Raw genomic sequence first — 12,192 nt, forward strand, 5'->3', positions numbered from 1 at the left:
TTTATAAATTTAATTTTTTTTTTTGTAGAAAGGGTAAGTTTAATTTATTTCCATATCTTGTAATAATTATTTTTATTATTAATATTTCCTTTTATAATAGGTAAAACTAGGTAATAACCCGCGCCTTGCGCGGGATGTGATTATTAGTTTCGTTATTTTTAATAAAAAAGACAATAAATCTGTTTAATCTGGATATTGGTTAGGTTTTACGTTTTTTTGTTTTTAATCTTCTAAAATATAACTATTATTTTAAATTAATATTTATTTTAGTTTATTCGGTTAAAACATTTGATTTTTTGGTTTTTTCGGATAAAAACCTAAAATTAATATTATATGTTTATTTTCATATTATGAAGTTTAGATAGTTGTCATGTCGAACCAATAGTTTCATATTATAGTTTTTAAACAGATAATAGTTTAAGAAAAAGAAAAGAAAATTATTAAGACAAATCATTTCACTACAATTTGGTCGGTAGTGAAAGAAACATTAAGAAAAAATATTTCAACTTTCAAAAAAATTAGATACTTCAGCTGTGGTGAATACTTAGTTATAAGATGCTCACATCAAGGTGCACATGTATGTTTATGTAAGAAGTATATAAAAATAGTTAAAAAATATATAAAGATATTGTTAATTAATATTAAATGACATTTTTGTTCAGAATAATACATGAAAGATAAAATTAAAATTTATTTAAAATAAAAAAGACCTTGACATTAGTCATTTTTTCATTAAAAGAAAATAAAATTATATTCGTAAATAGAGGTGGACACATATCAAGTATCTGGATATTTGGAAGCATTCTTGTCAATTCGATCTTTAGCCACCTAGATATTCGGTGACTCCGATATCCGAAATGTTTTAGAATTTTAAAGAATATCCGATTTGATTCGTAAATAAAATAAAATTTTAAAAATAATTTAATAATAACATTTTATTACAAAAATAAAACATTATATAACCTTTTAATTTTAGTACCTAATATAATAAATTTATATTGTAAAACTGATATAAAGTATAATATATATAATTCTTTTCATATATGTATATATATGAATATAACATATCGAATTAGATATATGTTCCTAAAAATATTGGTATTAGTGATTTGCTTCTTTTTTGGATATTGTATTTTAGTATTTGATTTGTTTCGTAAAGTTTCAAATATCAAGATTTTTTGGTTCAAATCAAAACGGATAACAAATCGAATCAAAATTTATGAATATTTTGCTCAATTTTATCTGTAAACAATAAAAATAATATATATATAGTTTGGCTTTTGATTCGTTATCTATTTTTATTCGAACCGAAAAATCCAGAGTTTTATTGGAACTATGTATGTGAGTTTTATATTAAAAAAATCACAAAATACATAGTGTGAACACATTTATGACTATAGTGTGAACGCGTTAGCATATTTATTATCAAATCATTGTGAAGCTGCCACTTGTCTATTATAATGTGAATGCATTTATTACAATGCTTCTCTTTTAATATATAAGGGATAATATGTAGTTATGATCTTATATAACTTCGTTGTTTGCTTAATCAGACTCCGTATACGAAAGCATACGTAAATGTAATAATACCTGTTCATTCTGAAATTTATATGGAAAAAAAGTTATGAAAAGAACAACCCACAAACAAATCTGTAATATTCACAAAAGCCAATCAAATCAATCAACAAACGAAAAATATACAGAAACCATTATATATATATATATATATATATTTTTTTTTTTTTTTTTGAATTTCTCACTGTGGTGATGAAGGCTTTGTTGTGTGAGAAGATTTTCCAGTGAGTGCTTTCTTCACCTTTGAAATTGAATGTTTGACCTTTGAGCCAACACCAGAGAGAATGCCATGTGATTTCTTTTGAGTTTTGATGATGTTAACTGTATCTTTAGCTTCAACCATCACAATGGAATCTGGACTTGTTTTATCATCTTTATGTTCATCTCCATCCTCATCTTCTCCCTCTGCCTTAGCCTCTTCGTCAATACGAACTTCTGTTGTTGCAACTTCAGTCTTGTCTGTTACTTTCACTTTTTGGATGAGGTCTGATAGTGACTTCCTAGCTGGTTCTTCTCCATCTTTTTGCTTCTTCTCTTCTTCAATCTTTGGATTCTCTATCTTTGAAAGATCATCAGCTATTTCCCTTTTCTGTTGGGTTGGAACTTCATCTTCTTGCTGCAAAAAAAATGAAGATAAAGCTTTTGTTTGTGGGAATTACTTGTGACTAAGGAAGAATTTGTGTCCATCAGTCATGAAAAAGGCAAGATGATTATACCTTTGGTGGTTTGTCTTGTGTTTCGCTGACAGAAGACAGTTTCTCAATCTCTTGAATCTCTGGTTGAGTTTTCTCTGTCGCATCATCGGTGTTCTTCATACTGTTTAAACAATTCTCTGGTGTTTCCTTCTGTAGAGAAATAATTCAGTTTAGATATAGATGACTGTTAAAACAAAAACAGTAAGATACTGCATAATTTTTTTATTTCAGACCTCTTCTTCTTTGATATCTTCCTTGATAGCAGTTACAGTATCTGTTTGCTTACACTCCTCTTGATAGATCTCTTTTGTTGGTTCCTGGCCAATGTTTTCAGGCATCTTGTTCTTCTGCATTGACAATATCACATTAAAAAAGTTTGGTTAGCAAGGAAGGACAAAATATAGTTATGTAAGTTAACTAAAATATAGTTATGTGTCTTTGCTTTAAATATTACCTCTTCTGTGGATTTGATTGCATCTTCCGGCTCTGTCTTCACATAATCAACCTCCTTCTTCTCCTCTATTAAGTCTGAATCTTTCTTATGTGCTAAAAGAGAATCATGGCCATCATCTTTTATTTCATCATCAAGATCTTCCTGGACATATTTGAGAACAGTCGACTGTGTCTCTTGTCCAAAGTCCTTGGACTGATCGTGCAGTTGCACTTTTTCGCTTGTGATCAAAGCATCAGCAGTGTCCTCATTTATATCTTCTGGTACCTTCTTGACTTCAAATGACGTTTCTTCAGCCTCTTCTCTTAGATCCTTTGGTATTTGTTCAGAAGGAAAATCCAACTCATTACTGCTCTTTGTATCATCATCTGATACGGCTTGAGACTTCTTAACATATTCTTCAGTTAATTCTTTCTCAGCTACACTCAGAAGAGGCTCTGTGATTTTCTTCTCTGATGTTAATACCTCGTTCATCTCTTCTTTAACAGTTTCTTGAGCCTCTGCGTTGTGCTCCTTCTCAGAGACTTCAAAGTCTCTGGAATGTGCTTCTTCTTGTAGGCTTATCTTCTCTGATGGTGAATCATTTACGACTTCTTGTTTCTTTCCTTCTTCTTGATTTGATGGAATCATAATTTTCTCACTAGGTAACACTTGTGTAAGTGACAAATCAGCTGGAGTTTCTTCCTTGCACTCTGCAGTCTCTCTAGTCTCTTCTTGTAGTTGCTCTTCTACATTGACTTCAAGCTCCCTGCTTATGCTGTCTTGTAACATGCTTGCTTCTATTATCTCAGAGGCTGGAGTTTCCTCTACGACAAGACTCTTCTCCAGGGTTTCTGGTTCTGCATTGATTGAATTCAAATCATTCCCACTTGAGTCACCCTCATGAGAAACATTGGTTCCTCTCTCCTTCTCCTCCAATGTAGTCTGGAGTTCTTTCAAGATTCCAACAACTGGAAGAGTTGAGCTATTTTCATCTCCCTTCTCTGCCTCTCCTATTGACTTTGAGAAAGTAAATTCATCTGAGCTATTTTCGTTCATTACAGAATCTTGATCTTCCATAATTGCACCGGGTTGTGGAGTTCCAAGATCCTTCAACTCTTCCTGCTCCAGGCATGCATCTTCAGGAGCATGTGATGAGCTTTGTCCTTTCACTGTATCAGCGACTTGGGTATCAGTTTCCTTTGTATCTTCCTCATCTTCTACCTTTGTGACTTCAGTTGAAGTCTCAATCTGATCATCTGATTCTTTTGGTTTTGTTTCTCCCACACTCTCTCCTGTTACTGCAGAAACATGCCGTTCCTCTTGTGTTTCACTGAATGATTCACTTGGAACACTTTCAGTAGGGAGGATTTCTTCTTCTTGTTGTAACTTATGAGCATTTGTTTCTTCTTGATGAATCTCCTCAACCTCCTTTGCAGTTTCATCATCAAGTTCTGAAACTAGTTCAGTGGATGGAGTCTGATGTGCATGTGATGCTTCAACTGGAAGATCCTGACCACTCAAAGCTTCTATCTTGTGTGGTTCCTTTGTTTCTTCATCTTCTTCTTCATGAATAATCTCTTCAACTTGTTCTGAAACTAAGGATGAAATTTGATCAACCACAACTTCAGCTTCCTTTATTTCTTCTTCATGAATCTCCTTAATTTGGTTTGGAATTTTGTCTTCTAGTTCTGTAATAAAGGATGGAGGACTCTCATCACCCTTAGATTCTATTTCTTCCATGGTCTCGGAAACTTCCTCGCTCTTGTCCTCTACCTTTGGGGTTTCAAGATCCTCAAGCTCTTCTTCTTGCTTAGTGCATTCATTTTCTGATGTCAATGAAGCATCTAAACCCACTGTTTTGTCTTCATCTTCTTTCTTTGTCTCTGCAGTTAGAGTCTCATTATCATTCTCCTCAACCATATTTTCTTCTTCAAGCTCTCTTTTTTGTGTTTCTCCTTCCTGCTCATCTCTGGGGGTTTCCTCGTTGGCTTGTTCCTTCTCCTCCTGATCTATAGAGAATTTATCAGTCAAAGAAGTTTCAATATCTCTTGTCTGTGCAACCGTTGCTTCTTCCTCATGGCTTTCTGTTGCTGCATTATCTTCTGTTTTTAGTTGAACCGCCATCACTTGTGGAATTGTTTCACTAGAAGGAACTTCTTCTGCTTGAAGTATCTCTTTGTCTTGCTTCAGCTTCTCTTCTTCAACCAGTTTAGAGGATTCTGTTCCCGTATCCCCCATCGGTTCTGTCTCCTTCACTTTTTCTTCTTCTTCTATCTTCTCAGCTTCTAGAAATGAACTATGAGGTTCAACAGCCTCTGCTACTTGTTCTTCCTCATTTTCTTTCATGTCGTCAATCTTTTGGGCTTCCCGTTCCTGTGGAAGTGGTGCAGCTGAAGCTTGATCAGATTTTTCTTCGACAGGAGTCTGATGTGCACTAGTACTATCTTCTTCACTCATTTGCTCTTTCGTTTCACTTTTTTGCTCATTTGTTGGGCATGATTCTTCTTCTTCTTCTTCCTTGGCTTGTACTTCAAGCTCACTACTTTCTGGAACTGTTACTGTCTCTTCACTTTCTTGATGCAGAGTTACTTCTTCTTCTTCTTCTTCTTGTTTTTCTTCGATCTTCTCATCAACAGTTTTGCTTGTTTCCTCTGATAGTTCAGAAGGAGATTCAAGGGATGGCATCTGCATCTTCTCAAGAAGTTTTGCATCCTTCTCCTTGTATTTGACCTCATCAGACTCTTCTCTTCCCTGGCTCTCATCAGATAAAATGACTGTCTCTTGTTCCTTATCCTCTTTCAGGTCCAGTCTTGGTTCTGTGTCTTCTTTTGTCACTTGTGTTTCTTCTTCTATTGGGCTATGCACTGCCTCTGATTCATTGATCCTTGTCTCCAATGTGTTTAATACTGCAGCTTCTTGGACTGTTGAAGTATCTACAGCCTCAGCTTCATCTACAATGGTCTCACCTTGTTGCGTGTCGCTCACTTCGGTCTCCTCATCTCCTTTCTTTGCCTCAGCTTCAGTTACATGGCTTTTTATTGCATCCTCCTCACTTAATATTTGGACAATAGGTTCTTCCTCCTTGACTTTTTCATCTTCTATCTTCTCGGAAACAGTTTCACCTTCTTGCTCCTCTGGCTCAAGACTTCTCTGGATTTCTTCTTCTACTTGTTCTTCCTCCTTTTCTATTATCTCTTCAGGCTTTACGGCGTTAACAATGATACCACCTTCATGTTCCTCTGAAGGTGATGCAGATACAGGACTCTGCTGGTCATTTGTTGGTTCATACTCCTCTATATGCTCTTGATGCAACAATGTTTCTTTTGGCAAGCTTGATAGTTCTTCTCCATGATCCTTACTTTCTGTTACTGAAAGTGTCTCCTCTTCTTTTATCTCTAATCCATAGGCAGAAGAACCTTCTTGTTGCAGTGTTACTTCTTCTTCTTCAGAAGGACGCTCAAGAGATGAAGACTGCATCTTCTCAACTGATTCTACAAGAAGCTTTTCATCGGTTTTGGTTAGATCAATTTCCTCTGCCTCTGGCTCATTCGGTTCTAGGTCTCTCTGTTCTCCCATAACTTGAGTTCCATCTACCTCCGTCTTGTCATCCTTAAGCTCCTCTTTCAACACAAGTTCTGATGGAATCTCTTCAGTTGTATCCTGGCTTTCTGTCTTGGCTACTAGGACTGTCTCGGGTTGAAGTTTGTCTGAATCTCCAGATGGTACATCAAGAAGATTCTCATGCTTCTCTTCAGTGCTTTCGACTTGATGGGTCTCCTTAGATTTAACCTCAACAGATTCTTCTGTCTGAACATCATCATCAACTTGATCAGAAGGTCTCACCTGTTGAATTAAAATAATATCTTCAAGAAATGCAGACAAGGTAAAAAGACAGGCACATACAAAAAGGTTAAGAACTTTCCATCTATGAAAAGTGAAGGGAAAAAAACACACACAGAATCAGAAGCTAGCTCTGTAGTAAGAAAAGTAGTTTTGGCCTTGATTAACTCATGTCGTTCATTGTGTCTTAAATCTAACCTCAACATCAAAATATCAGACAGAAAAATAACCAGCACATGAGGATGCCAAAAAAAATAAAATAAAATAACCAGCACATGAGAAAATAAAAAAATATCTATAGAGACTATGTATCCTAACCTCATCAGATGAAATGACCGTCTCTTTTTCCTCTTTTTCGAACTTGTGGACAGTTGAAGTGTTTACATCCTCTGCCTCAGTTACAAGAGTATCAATCTGTGGCACATCCCTTACCAACACATGTGCATGCTCAATAGTATCCTTTGAAGATTCTGATTCGGTGTTCTCTTCTTGTAACAAAAGATTCTGACTTTCTTGCGTCTGCATGCAAAAAGGGATAAAATAGTTAGTAACCTTTTCTGAAACATATATTTTTCTCAAATCTCTAAAGCTACTAAGACAAAAAAAAAAAAAAAAAAACCTCTTCTGTTTTCAGGGTTATGATGTCTTCTTCCTTTTCTCTGTCTCCAGTCACCTCATCTGAGTTTTTAATTTCTTCTGAAGCTGTTTCAGGCACAATGATCTCACTGATCTTTGAGATCCCTTCTTCTGAAACTGTAGCATTGTGCTCATCTTCTGTTTCATTCACAGAGGTCTCAGGAGTTCTTGAAGCTTTCTCTTCACCAGTCTCATCTGTTTGTACATTCTCTCCATCCTTGCTTTTTGTCTGTATATCTTCACCGGCCTGTGTAAGAGTACCCTTTATTAGTTCTGATGATAAGAGGAGGAGGCTAAAACGCAGGGAATAATGTAAAAAACGAAAAACTTACTGAGATTAAGCTCTCTGCTATGTCATCTTCATTGGATTTTACAGGCTCGGTATCAACTGTTTCAACAGTCTCAATAATGCTTTGGATCTTGTCTGCTACTTGTTCTTCCTCATTGTCTTTTGTTTCTTCATTCTGTTTGGCTTCAACATCAGTCTCACCTTCAGGTGATGCAGATGAAACTTGTGTAACTTCATCAGATTCGACTTCTTCATGCTTGTGGATTTGCTCTTTTGTTTCTTCTTCGTCTTGCGCCGTTGGCAAGCATGATTCTTCTTTCAAAGGAGTCAGATCAAGACTCCTTTCTTCTTGTGCTTTTTCTTCAACCTCACTACTTTCTGGTACTGAAACTCTCTCTTCACCTTCTTGATGCGGTGCTACTTCTGCTTCTGGTTTTTCTTGGATCATCTCGTCTAAGGTTTTGCTTGTTGCCTCTGAAGGAGACTCAATATATGGCTTCTCAACCAACCTTTTCTCTGTTTCATCGGTTATGTTTTGATCAACAAGCTCTGCCTCTGACTCATTCAATTCTAGACCTCTCTCCATATTCTGACCTCCAGCAACTTCATCTGCCTCTTTCTTCTCATCCATAACCTCCTCTTTATCTACCTTTACCGCAAGATCTGATGGAATGATATCAACCTGTGGCATGCTACTCCCCAAAACATGTTCACCTTCTTCAGTATCTTTAGATATTTGTTCTTGTGAGAGTTTTGGCGGTTCCATAAACGTAACACTTTCTTGCACCTGCACAAAAAAAAAGGATAACTAGTCTTTATCAAGTTTTTTGAACACATGTTTTGCTCAAATCTGATCTTTATCTTTTATAAATTAAAGACTAACCTCTTCTGTTTTCAGCTTTTTGATAAATTAAGACAAAAGTAGTTTTGGCCCTTAACAAACTCAATCAAGCCATTCACCAATTAAACATTTTTAAATTTAAGGTTCTTGATATCTATCAAGATTATAATATCCTTACCTCATCAGATGGTGTGACAGTCTTTACCGTTTCTTCTTGCTCTTTCAGGTCAAGACTTGGTTCTGATGACTCATGTACTATTGAAGTATCTACAGTCTCAGCTTTAGGAACAAGGGTCTCCTCTTGTGGTATGTCTCTCACCAACACATGTTCATGTTCCTCAATATCCTTTGAAGCTTTCAATTCAATGTCCTCACCCTGAATTGTCGGCGTTTCGACAACCGTAAGACTTTCTTGCAGCTGCACAGAAAAAAGATGTAATAACGTTACAATAAAGTTGTCTTTTCTCAAATATGATCATTAGCTTTTGGGAAACAAGACAAAACCTCTAGTGCTTTGTGGATGGTGATGTCCTCTTCCTTTTCTCCGTCTCCAGTCAAGTCACGTGAGGCTTGCTCTGCATCATCTGAGCTTTTGATTGCTTCCACTGGGTCTGAATCATCTTTCAAGCTTATAGATTCATGAATCTTGTCTGGTACGTCTTCTTCTTCTTCTTCTTCTTCTTCTTCTTCTTCTTCCTCATTGGCTTTTATTACTTCAATCTTTTTGGATTCAACAAGTGTCTCTCCTTCAGGTGATCCAGATGAAACTTGTATAACTTCATCAGATTTAACTTCTTCATCTTGCAAAGGAGCCAGATCAAGAAGCCTTTCTTCTTGGGCTTTTTCTTTAACCTCAATACTTTCTGGTACTGGAACTGTCTCTGATCCATAACAACCTTCCTCTTGGTCTTCTTGATGTGGTGCTACTTCTTCTTCTTCCTCTTCTGGTTTTTCTTTGATCTTGTCATCTAAGGTTTTTCTTGTTTCCTCTGATACTTTAGAAGGAGACTCAAGAGATGGCTTCTCCATCAGCTCACCTGATTCTACATCCGCATGCTTTACAACTGGGGTTTCCTCTGCCTCTGACTCATTCAATGCTAGACCTCTCTCCATAGTCTGCGCTCCAGCAGCTTGATCTGCCTCTTTCTTCTCATCCATCAGCTCCTCTCTATCTACCTTCAATGCAAGATCTACTGGAACTTCAAACTTGTCTGTTTTCTCTTGCTCTGTGTCTTCTTTGGTCACCAGAGACTCAGCTTCGCCCTGTGGCATGTTTCTACCCAAAACATGTTCATCTTCTTCAGTACCTTTGGATCTTTGTTCTGGTGAGGGTTTTGGCGGTTCGATTACTACGTTAATAGTTTCTTGCACCTTCACAAATAAAAAAATATGTATTGAGTTTTCTGAAACATGATAAATTAAGACTAAACCTCTTCTGTTTTCAGGCTTTTGATAAATTAAGACAAAAGTAGTAACAAATGTAACAAACTGAAAACATTCATTCACCAATTTAACTTGTAAAATTTAAGGTTCTTAACATCTAATATGAAAATCATATCCTTACCTCATCAGATGGCGTGACGGTCTCTTCTTCCTCTTTCAGGTCAGGACCCGGTTCTGCATCTGTTTCATCACTCTTCTTCTCCAAAGTCTTCAAGATTGCAGATTCTTGTACTGTTGAAGTATTTACAGTCTCATCTGTAAGTACAAGGGTATCGTCTTGTGGTATGTCTCTCACCAACACTTGTTCATGTTCCTCATTCTCCTTTGAAGCTTTGGATTCAGTGTCCTTTATCTCTATTGTAGGCGTTTCGACAACCGTAAGACTTTCTTGCACCTGCACGGAAAAAGATGTAGTAATGTTACAATAAAGTTGTCTTAATCAAATCTAATGTTTAGCTTTTTGAAGGAATCAAGACAAAACCTCTTCTTCTTTGTGGATGATGTCATCTTCCTTTTCTTTGTCTCCAGTCACCTCATCTGAGTTCTTGATTGCTTCCACTGTGTCTTCATTCTCTTTCAGGTCATGAACTGTAGTTTCTTCATTATTACCGATCTCAGGGTCTTTTACAACTGTATTTACAGTCTCAGTTTCATCTTTTTCTGCTTCAACAAGGACTCTTTCTGTAGTTTCAACATCTTGTTCCGGAGCTGTTTCTTTGACAATGTTTTCACCGAGGTTCCTCGAGATTTCTTCTACTGAAACTGTTTCATTGTGCTCAGCCTCTGTTCCATTTACAGCGGTCTCAATAGTTATTGAATCTTTTTCTTCTGTTACTTCATCAGTCTTTATCGGTATCTCTTCAATGGCCTGCGATAGAGTACTGGTTTCTTAGTTCCGCAGATAGAGAGCAACATAAATAAAAATAAATCAAAACATGTGCGGTATCAACCAGAAACCTTAGAGATGTACTTCTCTTGTTCTTTTGAGTTCTTGGTTTCTGTTTGACCTTCTTCTATCACCGGATTTTCAACACTTACCTGCACAAAACAGAACAAAATATTTACTCTCTTGAGCATCAAGCTTCAAGGAACTCGAAAGAAATAGTAATACCTCTTCTGGTTTTTGGGTAGTTTCATCTTCTTTACCCTTCTCTAAAGTCACATCAGTTAAGATTATGTTCGCATCGTCTGTGTTTTTGGGTTCATCCGTTTCTGTCTCACTTGCTTTCTCTTTGACGATCTTACTAACCGAAATAGTCTTCATCACTTCTTCTTTTTCGTGTTTTGATTCTTCTGTTTCTTTATTCCCTGATCATATAGAAAAACATTTTTTTTTCAGTATAAATTTTCATGTTTTTTTAACAACTCTAAAACGTTCTGAGTGTGTGGCAGTTTCTTGATCCATTACCTGAACCATTTACAACCTCAGCAAGAACCGTACTCAGGTTTACTTTGTCTACGTCCATGGTTGAGTGGTCAAGTAGTACTCCTGCATGAGGTTCTTCCACACTTGTCTGTATGTATAAGAAACATGTTAGTATCTCAAAACATTTTATTTTATCGATTCGAGCTATACCAAATCGCAGACTCATCTTCAGCCAGAAAAGTTTGTGTTGAAACTTATCAACTTTTAGATGTAATATTCTCAGACATACAAGTTCTTGAAAGATCTACTTTTCTATGTGTGTTTTGACACAAAAGGTGTTCTAGAAATACAAAATCTATAGATTTACAAGATCTAGTTTCTAAGATCATTTTAAAGTTTTCAATCATCAGACTGCAAAAGGAAAAAGGTGGACGAAAAAGAAAGAAGAAAACTACTTTTTTCAAATATAAGTACTTGTAAAATCAAAATTCTGAGGGAGGGAGATAAGATTTATACATATGTACTTATATATGTATCATCATCATCATCATCATCATACCTTTGTAAACACTGGTTCTTGGGTGATGACTACTACAGTATCCATATCTCATGCAGGAAAGAGTCTTTGAATCTGGGAGAAGCAAGGATTTGGAGGTTTATGGTTTCAAAACAGTTCTTTTCTCTGCAAGAAACCTTCCCTGACTACTGATTCTGAATCGCAGAGGTAATTAGGTACATATGATATGATCACTTGATATGTATAAAAATGATTTGAAGTCAGTGTGAAGACAGATAGATAACGAATAGTGACAAAAGGAAGCACATTTGTTTGATGGGGTTGGCTGAGTTGGCTTTTAGATTAATCTCTTGTGGGCCTTTTGATTTGATTATTCCACATGCAATTGGTAGGATCCTCAATTACAGCTTTATTATTCTCTGAAAGGCAGTCACAAAAGTAGAACTAAATCATAAATTGTATTTTCGAAAAGAAAGTTTTCATATTTAGCACTATGAATAATAGGAAAAAAATAGAAAAAACATCTTCTTTGTACAAAGTTTATCGGAAACATAATA

At 36.0% G+C, this 12,192-nt stretch overlaps 1 protein-coding gene across 2 annotated transcripts; it reads right to left on the bottom strand.

Moving 5' to 3' along the window:
• Positions 1-1,575: 1,575 nt before the first annotated feature.
• LOC106352689 (trichohyalin) lies at positions 1,576-11,944 on the bottom strand. 2 transcript variants are annotated; one of them, XM_013792320.3, is made up of 15 exons: positions 11,678-11,944; positions 11,161-11,266; positions 10,864-11,060; positions 10,710-10,790; positions 10,234-10,620; positions 9,874-10,146; positions 8,814-9,680; positions 8,488-8,727; positions 7,512-8,255; positions 7,163-7,426; positions 6,862-7,062; positions 2,725-6,546; positions 2,504-2,617; positions 2,292-2,420; positions 1,576-2,191 (listed from the first exon to the last, which is right to left on the bottom strand). In XM_013792320.3, exons 1-15 carry the CDS (start codon positions 11,720-11,722, stop codon positions 1,757-1,759), a joined length of 7,905 nt encoding a protein of 2,634 aa, XP_013647774.2. In that variant the 5' UTR covers positions 11,723-11,944; the 3' UTR covers positions 1,576-1,756. The 2 variants fall into 2 exon arrangements, with proteins under 2 accessions (XP_013647774.2, XP_022553057.2); XM_022697336.2 differs by lacking the exon at positions 11,678-11,944 and adding an exon at positions 11,329-11,347.
• Positions 11,945-12,192: the final 248 nt, after the last annotated feature.

Source organism: Brassica napus, chromosome A7, assembly GCF_020379485.1.
Source record: "Brassica napus cultivar Da-Ae chromosome A7, Da-Ae, whole genome shotgun sequence".
Classification (NCBI taxonomy): Eukaryota; Viridiplantae; Streptophyta; class Magnoliopsida; order Brassicales; family Brassicaceae; genus Brassica; species Brassica napus.

What these genes read in the sequence shown, in the direction of transcription:
- LOC106352689 (XM_013792320.3), bottom strand. Translation starts at nt 11,722, where the DNA reads ATGGATACTGTAGTAGTCATCACCCAAGAACCAGTGTTTACAAAG. An exon ending in TGAGGTTGTAAATGGTTCAG is followed by an intron (nt 11,061 to 11,160) that starts GTAATGGATCAA and finishes CTATATGATCAG; the next exon opens with GGAATAAAGAAACAGAAGAA. An exon ending in CCATCCACAAAGCACTAGAG is followed by an intron (nt 8,728 to 8,813) that starts GTTTTGTCTTGT and finishes TTTTCTGTGCAG; the next exon opens with CTGCAAGAAAGTCTTACGGT.